Source organism: Branchiostoma lanceolatum, chromosome 7 (genome assembly GCF_035083965.1).
Source record: "Branchiostoma lanceolatum isolate klBraLanc5 chromosome 7, klBraLanc5.hap2, whole genome shotgun sequence".
Taxonomy (NCBI): Eukaryota; Metazoa; Chordata; class Leptocardii; order Amphioxiformes; family Branchiostomatidae; genus Branchiostoma; species Branchiostoma lanceolatum.
The window spans coordinates 23897324-23915462 of NC_089728.1; the positions used below are offsets into that span (position 1 = coordinate 23897324).

At 39.9% G+C, this 18139-nt stretch overlaps 1 protein-coding gene across 3 annotated transcripts in view; it reads left to right on the top strand.

Moving 5' to 3' along the window:
* LOC136438250 (uncharacterized) overlaps positions 1–18139 on the top strand; it is a 118513-nt gene that overhangs the window by 25547 nt on the left and 74827 nt on the right. For all 3 annotated transcript variants that reach the window (XM_066433014.1, XM_066433015.1, XM_066433016.1), the window contains exons 2-17: positions 5057–5138; positions 5386–5425; positions 5806–5938; positions 6223–6277; positions 6513–6619; positions 7062–7147; positions 9165–9232; positions 12093–12211; positions 12316–12403; positions 12813–13096; positions 13308–13362; positions 13867–14001; positions 14184–14395; positions 15067–15197; positions 15356–15461; positions 15968–16082. In XM_066433014.1, coding sequence (XP_066289111.1) covers positions 5057–5138; positions 5386–5425; positions 5806–5938; positions 6223–6277; positions 6513–6619; positions 7062–7147; positions 9165–9232; positions 12093–12211; positions 12316–12403; positions 12813–13096; positions 13308–13362; positions 13867–14001; positions 14184–14395; positions 15067–15197; positions 15356–15461; positions 15968–16082 — 1816 coding nt within the window. The remainder of the gene's footprint in view (positions 1–5056; positions 5139–5385; positions 5426–5805; positions 5939–6222; positions 6278–6512; positions 6620–7061; positions 7148–9164; positions 9233–12092; positions 12212–12315; positions 12404–12812; positions 13097–13307; positions 13363–13866; positions 14002–14183; positions 14396–15066; positions 15198–15355; positions 15462–15967; positions 16083–18139) is intronic.

An 18139-nucleotide genomic window follows, 5' to 3' on the forward strand; every position in this document is an offset into this window, starting at 1 on the left:
CCAGGCACTCACAGATTGTGTCTCACATGTAACGAAAATATTGAAGATAAATTTCAATTTGTAATGGCCATGGTCTGTCCCACTTATGGCAAAGAGACAGATGCGCTATTGCAAAGTATTACTACTAAGACAAACTTCAGCCTATCTGGTACGCAGAACGATATGTCCCATGTATTGTTGTCATGTCCAACTCCTATACCACCTACATAAGTCAATTTCATTATACTTTATCCTAAGAGCGAGGGAAAAAATAATCCATACATGGCTTTATTGTAATTCATACACTGTTATCGATAATGTTTTGTACTTATAATTGTAGCAATACTGCAAGGCTAACCTATCCTACAAATTGTAGGATAGGTTAGCCTTGCAGTATTGTTGATTTAGTGCCATATATTGTACCATATACGATTGTCGAGCAATAAAGTTCATTCAATAACTTGCTCATATGGGCTTCAAACGCAAATGCGCCGCACGTCAGTGAGAGTGCACATGAAAATTGGTGAAAGAAACGCGACGGTGCCGTAAAAATCTGCCGTGGCAGTGCCGCCGCAGTGCCGTAGCCCAGTGAGAGGGGGCCTAAAAACGCACTCGACCATGGCAACGAGTGTGTGAGATGTAAATTCGGCAAATTCAGTCTTCTCGTCCCAAGTGTATGTATTGTTGTAGATAACGTCAGACGCATAGATATCCGCCTTTATAATGCAAATTGAGTCGCCTTAAGGTCAAACATATCTTAATGATATTTTTACCTTGTCATACTAAAAACCATTATATCTCTCAACCTCTATTGAGTTGACCTTTCTAAAAAGGTGCTATATTCTCCACATCTATACCTTCATAGCCATAGAACGGTGTAGACACGAAGATACAAAGGTTGTCTGGGGAATTAAGTCGGCGGGATTTTTAAAATACTTTCAACATGACCCAAATACAATAAGAAGGTTCTTCCCGACGCAAAATAGTCGTCTCCTTTAATTTATCCCAGCCTGAATTCACAAATTTGAAAATACTGCTAAGGCGTGTATACATGCCAGAGGTTTAGCACACAGCTTCTCTTTCACTGCAGTGTTAAGATGATGTAGCAAACACAAGACGCTCTTTCGCGCTGTCGGGTTGGTCCTTGTTTCTGGACTGGCTTCAGCGAACCTTGTGAGGCTTGCACCAGGAACGACTTGCTTACTTGCTTATGTCGAGACCTTCCAGTCACGAGTCGAGATGGCAGCCCAAGTCTTTCGGTCCTTCATCGCCTGGAGCATACTATCCACTTCAAGTCCAGTGTCTTTCTTGAGTGTGTCCATCAAGGTTGTTGTGGGCCTTCCTGGCCTCCTTTTCCCATGCTTGGGATTCCAGAGAACCAAGTCAGCTACTTCTTCCTTTCCTCCTGAGGCAGTGTCCGGCGAACTTCAAGAACGACTACATTTGGTGAAGTGTGGGATGCATGCAGGATACCAGTATCCTATAGATCAGTCGCCCCTCAAACTGATGATTACCCGTATAAAATAGTTATACCATGTCGATACCGCCCCAAATCCTGTTGCCTATGCACGAGATCCATGGACCAGTCGCGCCTGGGTCGACCTTTTGTGACGTTTTACTGACGCACCAATAAGCGGATATCTTACTTCCAAAGTACTACTACATGCAATTTCGCACTTCTTATCTTTCACTCCGTTTTGTTGTGATGTTGTTTTGCTTAAACTAGTTTATATCCTTAGCACTTGAAGCCAAGAAAGCCAACAACAACTACTGTATAAAAGGTAATCATGACGAATCTTCTCTCCCTAGATAATTCACGTTTCCTGTCGGCTCGCAAATTGGACGGATGTCCCCTAATCCTTAATGTCTTCCCCCATTGGCTATCGCCCTTACCCCCACTTGTCCTCACTCTCTACCTGATTCGTCGCTATCACTTCTAGCGTACGGTTGGGTGCCCTCCTAACCCCCCCTCTTCTCCTACAGGCCGCTCGTCCCCCATTTCGATCTCGTAAACAATTTATATCGATAATGTAAACAGTTTATATTCCTCTTCAGTAAACAGTTATGGTTTTGTGGCCGCTCGTCCCCCAACTCGATATTGTAAACAGTTATTTCGATATTGTAAACAGTTTATATTCCTCTTCAGTAACATTTATGGTTTTGCGCTAAATGTATTCACCACACTGCTGGAGATCCTTTATGTCACTGTACTCTTCCTGCCCGGCCTGCGTACCAATGACGTACCTCTTTGTGTGATCTTTCTGAGAATGTTATCCCAGTTACGTGATCGATGTACACTGTTTTACTATGGTATCCGTCCATCGTTTGTCGAACACTGTAATCAGTTTTTGTTATCTATCGTTTATTTCTATCACTTTATGTTTACAGTTTATTACTCAGTTCAGTAAACAGCTTATATTGTCTATTCGTGGCGTAAACAGTTACCCCGTAATCCCGTAGTTCCTGAAATCTTAGATATTGGCATTCATTTGGTTGGGCCTTCGTGCCACTGACTGTCGGATGTGATATTGTACTTTTGATTGCTTGATGCTACAGCTTTAACCTGTCATCTGTAACAATACCATGGAGCTAATAAACACCCAGCCGTGACGTGCGCACGACTATCCTATAACATGTCTGTCCAGTTTGTGACAGGAAACTTAGTTCTCTTCCGAGTTTACGGCGAAGAGAACGACCACGCCCGCCCTAGAACGCAGTCGTTCTGAACTCGACGGACGGCTGTTTCCAATTGCAATATTGCACAGGAATAGAAAAAAAAGACTTAACATGTATAGCATAAATGACAAAGGTATCTCTAAGATTGACATGTAAATATAAAGAAATGGTTTATTGCTTTGCCAGGTTTGTTTTAATTGAATATTTCTAGAAAACGTCAGGGATAATGGTGAACTTGCGTTACAATATAGAATCACCGGGTTTAACGAGGACCGTGCGGCAACAACATTGTTAAAACCTCATTGGATAAGGGGTTCGAGGTTTGGCCTTAAACGGTCATTACTTGCTGCTAAGATACACACAAAAATGTTAGTCATCGACGAAATTTATTTCCTTGCTAATCTTTACCTGGATTAGAAGTTTTGAGATTGTATTGTGTACGTAAGATTACATAACTTAGACGGAGTTGACGTCTTTTATGGCATTTTGTGTGTCTCCTGAGTTTCTGCTTTGTTCTCCTCTAAGCATTTATTGTGGCTAATTTAACCTTTGTAAATGAGTGATGAAGGGTAATGCCCGTTTATTGTAATTTTCACCTTATCAGTACAGGTACCATGATGATAGGGACACCAATTATCGGTGATTTAACATTTTACATAGGAATCAAATCAAATCAAATCAATAATGGGTTATAAAAAGAACTTTATTGCACTGAAGTCTGGCCAAGTACACAAAACGGGCATTAGGAATCTATGACATGGGTCAAGGTCGGTTGCTTACCTGGAACCATAAGAAAATCTCCGTGTTTAAAAAAAAAATCTTGAAGATCGGAGTACTTTATTTGGTGACAAGTGGAAAAATACTCCACCGTAACAGTACGTGCACAGGAGATGCCGTTTTTGAAACCGTGTGATTTTCACAATATACGCGTATGTTAAAAGTATACATTAACCAATCATGAATGGATCCTTACAACATTTAGTAAGGTCTTGGCATGTCATAGAAATGATAGAAGATCATCTAATCATAGAAGATTAATAGAAGAAGAAGTTTATTTCATATTCATGCCCGTAGGCTAATTGCATGTTGACAACAAAGCCGAGGTACAAACATAAAGTAAAACATAAGGCATACATGTTATAAAAGATCATACTATATCAATACTGCTTGTCAGTGGGCATTGTCATTGCCACCGGTAGGTTTGCTTGGGTATTACCATGGAAACCTGTCCTTAACATCTGAAAAAGCGGTTTCAGAAATATTGGACGCTCTTAGGAAATCTAGGTGTGATCTTGAAAGTAATGTTTGTAGCGTGTGTGTGAATAGTTTTTCATCAATTTCCACCTTAAGCAACATAATTCCTCTTCTATTGTGTTCACCTAAAACTTGACTTGGAACTTCAGCAATTTCCCCATGACATCCAATACTTAGGGCATCATTCACACGCCAAGGGTCTGAATGAAGGGGCACTACTGAATCACTACTGAATCCCTGGAATTTAGATAGTTCATTTATTTGTTCATCTGTGAATGATTTTTACAAATTTGTTGATATTCGTATTCACAAGGATGTGGTCTTTTACACATAACACCCCGCCCCTGGGGTTGTCAATGCCTTTATTAAGGCGTGATTCTCACCATGAATCACACCCCACGGGTCTGCAATAAGGGTACTGCTCAATCCCTGGATTACAAATCGTTCATTTATTTGTTCATCTGTGATTACCTTCTGTGTACTGTAACGGGTGTAACGGTTGCACCTATAATACTACTCTGACTGCTATATTTTGTAGCTTTTGAGGTTTGTCTATGCATCAATTCCCTCACAGTTTTGTGGTATTGAATGTGGGGATGAAGATTGTACCATAGATTGACAGTAGAATTTGTCAAGTATGGTTTTAGACACGTCATAATGCTTATTGTTTGAGACAGTTTCTTCGTAACATGAAGAACGTGGTTCCACAAGTCGGCATTGTGTATGACAACGCCTTGATGCAGTTCCATGTCAGCTGGTGTATAGTGTTACAAGTGCTGGCCAGTGGAACAGTGTGGACAGTGTGAACCAGCATTGATGTACATAAATTTCAAAGGATCTTAAACGAGTCTGTTGGCGATGAAATACTACATTAGGGTAGTGTAATTTCTGATTTTCTCCTGTATTGTTTGTATGCTACGATGTGAAAAGTACAAAAAAATGGCATCATCCGCACACATAGCCACCTTACATGACTGTATACAATTAAGAAGATCATAAGTGTAAACATTAAAAAGAAGCCAATATTCTGTAATTAATAGATTAAGTCCAATCTTTTCAAATTAACAACAGTGAATATAACTTTTATAAGTAAGCGCCAATATTTCTTTTCCTTTTGTTCAAATCCAGGATGACTTTATCTCCACAGGTGCACGTGCGAGTGTTGAATGTTTCTGCGGATGGTCATCTCTGTCAGCTGCACATTGAGAGGTTCTCTCAACATGCAAATGGTGAGCGTCATTACATCATTACATTTATAGACGTAGTCATTCAATGTTTTGTAATCTCATTAATGTTTGCTACTTCCCTTCATATATTGAGTCACTGTTAATCTTAATCATCTACCTGTTCAGTCGCTGCGAATTAGAGACCGAGGCTGACTCGTTGTGACAATCACTTTTCAAGATCTAGTTTTCAAATGGGCAGGCATGTGGGAGTCTCTTTTGGAAACACTGCCCTGTTGTTATTCTCTTTTAGGGAGGAATGACCACTCAAGACATTGGGACATTTCTAGATGGTGGGTATGTTAAGCCTTTAAGTTATATCTCCTTTGGTGCTACATGATACTTGCACACAATGGTTTAACAGATATCTCACTCATAGATCGGAGCGGTATCAAATGAATGACATAAGCTCAGGGAACTTTGGACTTGGCGTGGCTGAACACATGTTTAAGATGTTAGATTAGAATATGAATGATAACTAATGATAAAATGGTGTTTTAATAGTAACGTACAAAATCATTTTAAATTCGTGACGTAGTGAACAGTTCTAAGGTTTGCTTTCCAGCACATCTTATCACTAATACGACATAGCGTCTTCGACAGCCTGATGTCCTATCCACAATTGTGTACTCTATGATTATCGATGCCACAGAGAGTACTTTTTTACCTTCAGGTTTTCGTTCCTGATCTCGCGCCATGGGGAGGTTACTGAAGTCTTCTATCCGACTCACGAAGACCTCGAGGTGCTCAACATAAAAAAGGCGCTGGTGGGAACGCTGTCTGCAAGGCTCCATGCAAGTGACAAGGTCTGTTGTTTTCCACCTCAGTATCACTTGTATTTGCTTATTAATAACCTATGACCAGCTTGGCAGGATTTAATCACATATGAGCAAACGAGTGAACTTGTGTGTAGCATACAAGCGACACACGGCGCCAGTGAATGGACTGCACTATTTTAAGTTGGCTATTTGCTGCATAGTTTATTGACATAATATAGTTTCAGCACTTACGTGTAAAATCCTAACAAGAATACCCAAGTCTTACAGATTTTTAGGACTAAGGTCATCATGGCTCTACATGTATTTCAAAGGTTCTTGAAGAAGGACGGATTTGGCTGTACCAACTGAATGAAACCGGGCATAAAGGTATGTTGATATATTTTAGGGGTAAAATCCAATTCAATCAATTTGAAATTAGCTATACAGGTTTAACCAAGACGAGACCTCATAGCAACACCGGGTTGACGAAGAGACAGAGTTCGTCTCGAAAGCTCCCCGTAGCAATTTTTGTACGTTGTGTGTAATGATTAAATGTTTGTCAAAAGGTTTAATCATATTTACCTTGAAGATGATGCACGTTCCATGCACCTGTTTTTGACAGGAGACCATCCATCGACATACAGAGTCAACCCCACACCTGAAGGACTGGTGTTTCACAGGACCAAACATGGACACGTCGTGGAGAACGCAAAAGTTAAACATGAGAAGGTATTTCTGTTTTCTTCCTGAAATATGGCACAATTACTGATGACATTTAGGCCACTTAATCATTGAAGTTTTATTAAATTGTCAAGCTAATATTAACTTTAATCAAATTACATGTGCTTAGAAATTTATTCAGTGTAGATTGTTCAACCTTTTGTGTTTTCAGTTTTTAGTTTTAAGTTCGTTAGTTAGTGGTTTGGACTTACATATTTAAAACCTATGAGGTCATTGTTGACAATTATAATACATATTTTCTTTGCAGGAATTAATGTTAATAAAATTACATGTGCTTAGAAATGTCTTCAGTGTAGATTGTTCAACCTTTTGTGTTTTGGTTATCTCCATTTAGTTTTTAGTTTTAAGTTCGTTAGTTTGTGGTTTAGACTTACATATCTAAAACCAATGAGGTCGTTGTTGACAATTAATATACATATTGTCTTTGCAGGAAATAGCATATAGCTCGGAGTTGGGAATCGCACGTACAGTTTTCGTTGATGAAGCCTTCACTGCTCCCAGAGAAACTACGAAGGGGTAATATGATTATCATTGTTTTTGGTCCCCTGGCGACTTGTAATTTACGGCAAAGGAACTTCCGGTTTTGATATGTTGTGTTTCGGACATGCGACGGTGGAGATTTTTGAGCGGTAGATAGCTTTGGGAGTAGAGAGTAAAGCTTACATGTAGGTCCCAAAGTGGCCCTGCCGGGTAGTTGAAGTTTTTCTTGCACTTTCGGGCGAGACCACTACGTGGCCAAGTGGGACACCCGGTGACTGCCGGTCTTCGTTTTGGCCCGACCGTGACCCCGAATAATTTTAACTTGGACATAAAATCAAAGCGAGACCCGGTAACAATAACCGTGAGGTAAACGTGTGAATAGAATACCGAGAGGTACCACCCCGAACCCGTCAGTCCACAGGGACAAATTTGCGCCAAGTTTCTGTATGTGGATAGCTTACTTGATGCTTGTCATAATTTGCTGGTAATTATGCCAATCGGAATGTAATCTACATAATTAATAAAAAAAATGTTATAAACCCACTATTCATACATGTGACATATGTAGCTAAGAGAAAGAGGAACATCGATAAATGAAAATTAAGCAAATGAAGACATAATTTGCACAATTAAAGAAAAAGACTATGATTCCACAGTGGTAAATAACGGAAATTCCATACTCGTGGCATTTGCAAGTGGTGTGAAGCTGACTTCCGTTGAATATTTTCCGGCTCACCCCCTACCCCACCGCAATGGTTCTGACGGCCGGCGTACGCCCCCATTGTGATCAATTTCATCTCGTACGCTGTCAGCCAGACCAGGCACAAATTTGTTTCTCGTGCTTTTAATAAAATGTGGCATACAGGCCTAATGTTTAAGTTTAAAAGAAAACGGGGTGGAAGGACCACTATATAATTGGTTTCAAAGCTATCTCCATGGCAGGGTGCAACGTGTTGTTGTTGATGGACAATATTCTAATTAGATTGATATTAGCGCAGGTGTGCCGCAAAGTTATCTTTTATGCCCCTTACTTTTTCTGATTTATATTAACGATATGGTGGATGGTTTGTCAACTCAACTCTTCTTCTTTGCAGATGACAGTTCTCTGATTGTCAAAAACTACATCCTTACATCTCCAAGACTCAAATCTGATCTGTACATCATTTTATCTTGGGCCAACACTTGGTTGATGGAACTCAATCCATCTAAAACCAAAGAATTGTGTTTTTCAAGGAAACGTAATTCCCCTGTCCTTCCACCTCTTTTTCTCGGAAACACTTGCATCAAATCTGTGAATAATCAATATAGGTATCACTTTGACGTCCACTATGTCCTGGGGTGAACGTATTACACAAACTGTTGCGAAGGTTTCTAAAAAAGATTTCGGAATTCAACAGTTTTAGATTTAAGTTGAGTTATTTTTACGTCATTTATTCGACCTTCGTTAGAACATGCTGATGTTGTATGGCACAATTGTTACAGTTTCTGATTCCCGACTTATTGAGTGGGTTCAGTTTGAATGTTCTCTTACAGTATCTGGTGCTGTAAGGGGATCATCGTATTATTCTTTTTTACACGAGCTAGGCTGGGAAAATTTACCTGATCATCGATATGTTAATTCTCTTGTTTTATTTTATAAAAGTTTGAATGGCCAAGCTCGGCAGTATTTGACAGATCAGAAACCTCCTGTGGTTTCTGAAACAACATCGCACAACCTTCGTAACAGATGTTATCTCCAATTACCAGTTTGTAATACTAATTGTTTCCAGAAATCATTTATACCATATGTAACTCAGTTATTGAATTATCTTGTTACTAGTGATCGTACGCTTGAGACTCCTTTGTAGTTGGTTAAATCTGTGCGCCCTGCTGTTGTGTCATTTCTTAATTTTGAGAACATAATCAAGTAGTAATATAGTCTTTAGAAATGAGGCCTTTTTTGCATAAGCAATGTGAAACACTTATGATACATCAGTCATAAACTTTAAGGTTAAAATCATTTGGCGAATGTATTGTGTCTTGGAACTTAGTTTATTCGTAAATTCGTCCGTAGGTTCAACCCAAGGGCTGGTCTACCGGGAGATCCAGATAAACATCGACAGTTACAAGGAGACCCATTTGGTAAGTTTAAGCATACGGATGCGACACAGTATGGCTACCTACACTCTCACTTTGCCTATTCCTTGACTTCCATTATCCACTCTTTTCATTTTCGTTGCCTTTGTTCCTTTACATTCTTCGTTCCCAAGCGCTGCTACCGTTCTTATAGATGCGCAAGGTAAGAATTATTCAAGCAGCTGGATGAAACTTGAAAACTGTCTGTAGGTCTTGTACTAAAAAAAAACACAACTGGGGCTAAATGACTTATTATCAAATAAACGTTGCCTAAACTTTGTTTTCTTTCGAACCATCTTGGAATTCACCTCCTTATCATCTGTATCCAGATTTTTGTTTCATAATCTATATAAAGTAAATACAGATTTTCGTTTAGTAACCGGTGAAAGTGAGGAGGTGTTGTCCAGAAACTTTGACCGTTTCCAAATTTTATCCATTTAGCAACGTTTTTTTTGGGTAAATTATTTTAAACATATTTTTCACATTTTGGCCTCCGGTGCCGTGGTATTAAAACCTAAGAACCTGCCATTTGATGTAGTTGTGCATTGGATGTTTACCCCATTATTATTTTTGCCAAACACGACTTCAAATGATTAATTTTGGGATTATATTTGATGATTTTGATGAGTTATTATCAGTGGGGCGTATGATGGACAGCAGCAACCAATAGGCGCGCGACATGTAGTATAACTGATGTCCTGAATGGTCAACTCTGGTACAGCTAATTTATTTATTGGTACAGCCGATGAGGAGGTGTTTTCATAATCTCATTGTATCTCCAATCTGAAGCTGTTTGAGGATATTCTCTGGATAAAATAGGAACAAAACTTACACAGAATACCGCAAATTCCTGCCGCGGCCGTGGAGAGTTGATGCCGCAACTCAAACGAATATGACTGCGAGTCTGATAATTTCATATATGTCTGTGTATGTTTGCAGTGCATGCTTGGAAAATCAAGCAATTATCCGACTGCTGTGTCTAGGACCCGTCCATCTATCCCCGGACAGAAATTTACTTCTTCTGGACAAAATAGGAAGACGTCCCTTTATCTTCAGCAGAACGTCCCACAGTCTTTCGCAGAACGTTCCGCCATCTTCCTAAGAACATCCAGCAATATTTCGTGCAACTCAAAACGTTATACGAGACGCCAGGAGCTCTTCACGAAGTAACGCAAGTTCCTATTCACGGCCGGTTTTCAAAATAAAAGCTCTCACAATAACGAATGCAAAGAACACAACCGAAAGGTCAGTGGCCCCTAGCCCCACCGGGCGTGTGGCTTGATTCCCTGATTGTCTTGCAGGTGGCGCGACCGACTAATTGAATTATCATTCTCGCCAAGAAAGTGATGTTATCAGTTACGCCAGGCATGGGGTGAGTCTGGATGTATGTCAAGGGCATAACTCGTGAAACGTTGGACGTATCGTCATGATTTTGGTAGGTGTGTATCGGTTGTGGAAATGGAGGTCAACTCGAAAATGGTCCACCTGGAGCTTTCCTACAGTATAGTAGCGGGATGTGTATGTGGGCAAAAAAACTGAACGGACTGTGGATGGATCTTCATAATTTTTGGTATGTGAGTAGCGGTTAGTCAAGTTGGAAGATGGTTCACCTGGCGTTTTTGTACAGCACTGCAACGAGCTGTGTATGTTTGTGCGTTTGCATGTGGACAGCATAACTCGACAAGGTGTTTATGGTTGCGCATAGTATTTAGTGGATGTGTAGGATTAGCAGAAAGGAAGGTCAAGTTAAATAATGGGCCTCCTAGTGGGTATCTAAGGTACTGCAGCGGAGCTTCAAAGTTTGAGGTCAAATTTTCTGCAAGTGCTACAGTAATGATTTTCGTGAGGTAGATTTTAAAAAAATCTGATTTTGGACTGTGGCGATTACACAAAAGTTCTTTTTTTTTAATAGAGATGCTTTCTGAATGGTCTACCATGCATTGGGTTTCCTTTCAAAGTCCATGCTTGCATAGGGGACACAAGTTCCATTGCAGTCAGGAATGACTTGGCAATATCTTACTTTTGAGCAGAGTATTTTGCACAGGGGTGATTTTGGAAGTCAATTTTTGCAAATGTTGCCTTTCTAGTCTATTATATAAGGACTTTCTAGACTAGACTTTCTACACTAAACTTGCATTAAATTAAATGGATCTATTCACATATGCAGAAACTCCGGGTGACTTACCATGACGCTTTTGAGATGTTAATGTCTCAGCCTAGGAGTACTACTAACTCTTAACTCGTCTCCTTGCGTCTGGCAACGGTATAATCCAACTGCTATGTAATTCTCAGATTTTTTTCACTTAGCAGTCATTGGCCCTACTATTGTCGACTAGTCCTACCGCCATCTCGTTTCTACACTACTTGATGCAATATTTTTGTCGTTGTTGTTGTTATATGTAGATGTTTTTATATTGTCTCTGTTGTTCCTATTTTCAATATGGGCCCCTGGCATAAATAAATAAATAAATAAATAAATAAATAAATAAATAAATAAATAAATAAATAAATAAATAGATAGATAGATAGATAGATAGATAGATAGATAGATAGATAGATAGATAGATAGATAGATAGATAAATAGATAAATAAATAAATAGATAAATAAATAAATAAATAAATAAATAAACATCTATATTTTTTCCATCTATAGCTATCTATCTGCCAGTAAATCTATGTCTACTCTTAGAAAGATCTATATATTTCTCTATATATCGATATCGATCTACAAATGTAAATATGCACCATGGTGGAAAGGAAGATAAGTTTTATCTAAATGATACAATAGCATGTTCAAAAAAAAGTTGTCTACTAAGGACGAAAACTCCACTATCATTTTTTTTAATATTTCTGCGATTGTTTCAGATCTTCCCATCATGCATGCAAACTCCTCCAGTAGGATGACCCTTGTAGGCATGAAGCCGTTTGCTGACAATGTGACCCCACCCTACAATCTCACCAATGGGTCTATCATCATCACTCATGTGAGAGCAATTCTTTCCTTATATTTTTCTGAGATAATACTTACGTTGGTAAAATGAAGACTGAGTAATCCCTGGATATGCATATATTGTTTAATATCTTTTAGCCGAAGCCACCAGAGCTTGGCCTTGTGCAAGCGAAAGATGCCCTCATCGGGAACTTGACATGTGTGAGGAATCACCGTAAAAGAGAAGGTATGCTCAATATGTACTTTAGAAGCTAGTGACGGTTGAAGCTAAAGTTGCTCAAGAGTAAAGTTAGTGTTTGGATTAGGTTTGACAGATCTTGTAATGAGTATTTTGGTTGTGACCCCTTATATTCAAAGAATGCTAGCAATAGATTATAACCTTTCTTTAATTGAAGCAGACATGACCTCGGTAACATAATGCCAATTGTTTTTGTTTGATATAGTGCCAAATTAACCATGTTATCTATAGGACAGTACTAGGGCTGGAAAAGGTTGAAACTTTTTGGGATGATGTAAAACATGTATCTTAAACGCCAATATTCTGTAAAGAAAACAGAAGTTGTTACCAAAAGGACAAGGCACGAACGTAGGTTCAAATAAAGAAAAAAGCATTCTACCTGGCCTTCCGATTTCAGAATCAATGCAAAGGCGGCAATGCTTTGTTCAGCTTATCGCCCTGATGGACCGATTGTCGGAAAATGACCTTGGCGTTCTAGTGCATGAGCATGTCAAGGTCAACTACTCAGACTCTATCGAAGAGGAAAACTGCAACATCATGGTGGACGCCCTCGGCAGCCTTGGTAGCGAGGCTGCACAGCGGCTCCTTACCAAAACTGTTCTACAGGTTAGGGGAGCCTCAGCGAAACTCATACAGCGGATGCTGATCAGTTTTGTGAGCATGACCACACCGCCTGTCAAGGTAAATGTACTTCTTCCTTAGCTGTTTCGTGTCCTTTTCGTAGGAAATCTGGCACTTCACTTAAACAACTCAAACGTTTTTGTATCTACTATTATTCAAACATTTGATTCCTTTATTGACAGATTCACTATTTTTCCAAGTACAACTGACGGCGTGGTTATAAGTTAGTTGCACACATTTTGTCCATAACCTAGTATCATATGATTTTCAGGATTTCGTAAGAGCTCTGGAGGAATTGTGCTTCATAAGAGAAATTGAATTTGAAGGTAGGCAGCGCAGCTAAGCTTTGTGTGATTATCATACTAATTTTTCTAGTAAAATTAAGGTACCAAACAAAAAACAAATATCATTACTTACTTGATACATAATCAAGTCTCCTCGTGGATGAATGACCTGCGTCAGGATGAATTCGTCTTTTGCGTCTCGCTACCATACTCCGCCAATCCGCTTTGTTCTGGCCCATCCTTTCTATGTCTGTCAGCCTCCGATTGTATAAATTGACCAAGGTATCAGAAATGTTCTAGTAAATGCATATCTTATATAAGCGACGTAGGTTACAAAAACGTTATCACCACGGTGATTGATTTTGATCAACTGGTATTACAAAATTTATACAATTTTCAAACAATCCAAATATTGCATGATATAAAGTATCCTTTTAGAGACGATATCGAATACAAATGCTATATGTATTGGCCATATCTGTGTCATAATACAACTAATATGTTTTCTTGGATCACTTATTTTAAACATTTTGTACACAAACGTAGACCCTAAGGATGAATGGATAGTCCACAACACCGCTGTTCTCATCCTCGGAGTTGTTGCCGACCGACTGAAGGAAACCGACAAGGAGAAAGCGATAAACCTTGTCAGAAAACTCGAGGACAGTTTAGGGATCCATGGTAAGTGAATGCCCTACAGTATAGAATATACGCAACATCACCGTAGAATTAATCTTTGCAGGAGGTTGGTAACTGATATAGGGATATTTAACAAAATGTGAAAAAGAACATCGTTCGCTAATAATTCAACTCTAATTTGAAAGCGTACATACGTGTATCCTCTACCTTCCTGTTAATTGTAGACCCCTGGCATCACCGGCATCTGCGATCCACCTTGGCCGCGGAAGAACTGAACAAACATTACAATCATAAAGCTACTCTCCTGGAGTCCCTCGGGAATGCTGAGTTTGACAGCTCGTTTGACCACCTCCTGTCCTACGTGAACAACACCGACAGCCCACCACTGCTGCGGAGAAGCGCGTTGTCCGCCATCAGGAAATATGACCACCATGAGGTGAGGCAATAATCAGCATACAGTTGATTTAGCGTAGCCATGCACACTCTCATCCTATAACAAACATGGTCAATCATTACATTAGCTCTTGCACATACGTGTATATGCATATATCTATATATTCTAAATTTTTAAACTAAGAAGATGTCCTGCTTTAAATGTTATTGACAGTGCAGCATTCTACTGACATTCTCCCCGTTCTTTGTTGGTTGAGATCTAAGAATTAGCAGCTATTTAGCTTTTTTAATTTATTAGAGATAATTATCAATGAGCAAGGGGGGAGCAAGGGGCCATTCACTGGCCAAGGCACTAAGGCATGTAGGAAGGCAGTTTTCAATGTTGAAAAATAAATTTCCTGATATGACTTACATGTAATCTTCCGGTTGTATATTTGCATGGGCGTTGCTATCTTGTTCTATCCAGAAGTAGGGGTGACGCGGTGTTATTGGCCAAAATTGCGTGCCGTGGCGAGGCTGCCGTTTAGTTGCACGAGCAGTCCGAGATTATACCCGAGGTCCCTTTAGGGATGTGGGTCACATTACAATTGCTTTTTTCATTGCTATCTTGTTGATTACCTGACATATTTGATATTCTTGTCATCTACGTTAAACCTGAATAGTCGTTGATAATATCATGTTTCTTGGTACAACAATAAACTCCATTTCCCCCAGGCCGCCAGTCTGCTCCTGGACAGCGCGCTGTTTGATGAGGAGGAGCATGTCCGCTATCACGCTGCCGTTCAGTACCAAAGACACCCCAAAGCGCTCAACCTTCTGAAGATAAAACAGAACATGGCAAATGGGTAAATTATTTTTGTAATCGCTCTTAATTCCTTATGTCTAAGTCATATAGACTTTGGACATGTATGACATTGCTAATTCGCCTGCGATGGGTGCCAAAAACTACAGAGATGGGGTTTATACGTGGACGGAAACTGATTATGACTTGGTCTTTTCACAGGTCTATCAACATCGGCCACTACCTTGATGATCTGATTGGAAGGACGTATGCTATGTCAAGAGATTCGCACCTTCGGCAGCGCAGAGGCGTGGAAAGAATATTAGATGTAAGCATTCTTCTGCTACCTACCGCAAAAGTTTGCTACTTTCATGATTAACTTAATGTTTAAAAAAAACTTAACTGGAGTTCAATATTCTCTGGATTTACGGCATGCAATATATATCACGCTTCGTGAAGGAAATATCATTATGGACAAAGCCATTCGATGAAAATATACAAAATGACAAGACTTTAGTAGTAAACAAAGGATTCAACGAAGATATTACATAAACGTCGCATGAAAGTGACAAAGACAACCAGCATCTCAGTCTTAAGGCATGGTCTCTATTTATTTTATAATTTACACTTATCTGAGAATATGGGCATTCTTGTCTATCCATTCTTTCTCTGTAGTAGTAGAGACAAACCAAACATCCTATTGTCATTTTGTACATAATCAAGGATATAATATATGCAAGCCTTTTAAGCCAATGTAAAAGGCGTCTTTAAGTACATGTGTATTTGAAATATGATATGTATCTATAAATATTGCATTTATGTCATTTTTTTCAGGGAATCAAGTTTTACTTGAAATTACCAGGAATAGACTGGCAGAGGCGTATCGGTACAGACATGATTGGAGCAGAATTCGGCCTCGTTGTTAAGAACATTTTTGACTTTAACATAGGTGAGTTAGTTGGGACTGTGATATTTGCTGCAAATATATATATATATTTATGCACAATGCGACATAGTATTGGATCATACTGTTGTTTCATTCTATTGTGAATTCAAGTCGCAAAACCCAATAGCCATTCGGGTCTTTGTGAATACGTTAAATGATTGCGATATTCATACTGTTTAAAATAGTGATGCTACCCTTCCTGCACATTAACCTTTATATGCCCCTATGAAGAGCAAGCTGAACATAGGGAATTCTGATAGATGGAAAGCAATATGCGGGTACAGACTCCAATCTGGCATCAATAAGGATTCGCCAGTTTATGCTAATTACTAGTACGTCATCCTAGATCCTGCACGTACTCCCGATGGGAAGTGTATTGGTCACTTTAAACTGTAACTTAAAAACTAAAACTAAAACTTATTGCTGACAGATATCCCAATCGTGGTCTTTGTCGACAGAAACTCCGCTCGGGATCTTTACCGGCAGAATTGCCGATTCTACCAGATCGGAGTCTCTACCCTGACGTATACATTGCATATGTGACAGATACAGTTTAAAGTGACCAATACACTTCCCATATCGGGAGTACGTGCAGGAGTAGCATAAACTGGCGGGTCCATCTTCGTCATGTTCAAATGATTAAATCAAGAGGAAAAACACAGTTTTGGTCGCTGTACGGTCGCTCAGCGTGTGTCTTGAATATATATATATATGAATTCAAATTTATTCAATTATTTTATAATTCTGTTAAGCCGGCGTCACAATTCATGCGAACATCGGCCGATTTTGTAGATCGCCGGAAGCTCGCCGAATTTCAAATTCGCCCGAGCGTCGACCGTATTTTTCGCTGAAAACCTGCCCCGTCACAAATTGAACGGAGCTCGGGCGACGTCCCGCGAACACTAATAATCATAAATCCCACATAAGACGGTACCATCTCTTGGACACGGACGAAGTCAGAATCAAATGGTATGGTAACAATCTCAAATTTGGACCAAGTTTATTTCTGAGTTGTGGCAAATCTGTAGGGCACGAGTGAAGTAGGTGGGCACACTGAAAATTATAACATAAACAGGAATTTTGTTATAGACCAATCACAATACAAGCGCAGGAGCCACAAAGTCAACAGATCAGTCGGTTAAGCCCGATCCAAACATTTTCACCAGATAGAAATCGACCGAAGCTCGGGCGAACGCCGTCCGAGCTTCGACCGACCGTTGATAAGCCTATTGCCGCCCTGCCGACGCCTGGGCGTGCCTCGGCAGACAAATATAGATCTATAATGACTCAGTGGACTTTCAACTAGTCATTTTGCGGAGAAAAAAACTCAGAAAGTGAAGTCAAACCTCAAAAGTCAAGCCCCAGTTCATGAATATACAAATTGAAACATCCAAACCAATACCAAAAAACAAACAAGGAGCATTGTCGTCGGTGTCCACATTTTATCTATAGTAATTTTTGAATGAAAATTTAACTTTGCATTGAATTGTCTTTCATTAGAAAAGCATTCTTTGACAAGTTGATATTAGTATTCGTTAATATTACAGTATCATTTATCATCTTATGTTATAAACCAAACTGTCGTTTATTTCCTTTTATCTATAAACAAGAAGGAGTTCGGCCGAGGCCCGTCCAAGCTCCCATCGACACCTGCACAACGCTCGCCCGAAGCACGCCTTACTTTTCATGACTCGGCCGGAACACTGACGACGGTCGTCCGATTATTGTACAAGGCCCGTGCGAGGCTCGCACGAGGCCGAAGAGTTCGGGCGACCTCCGACCGACCAAAAATCGAGTCTAAAATCCTCGGATGCCCGCCCGAATATTGGCCGAGCGCTGGGCGTTGCTCGGGCGAGCTACGGGCAAACTGTTGACGAACTGTGCAAGCTCCAAAATCGTCGCCGAGGCCTCGCTGAATTTAAGCGCAGCTTCCAGTGACACGCGAACGTCGCCCGAGCTCCGAAAATTCGCCCGAAGCCCGTAGAATCGACAGGACGTCGGTCGTACTTCGCCCGAAAATCGACATTTGGAGCTCGCCGACAAGTCGGCCGAGCTAAATT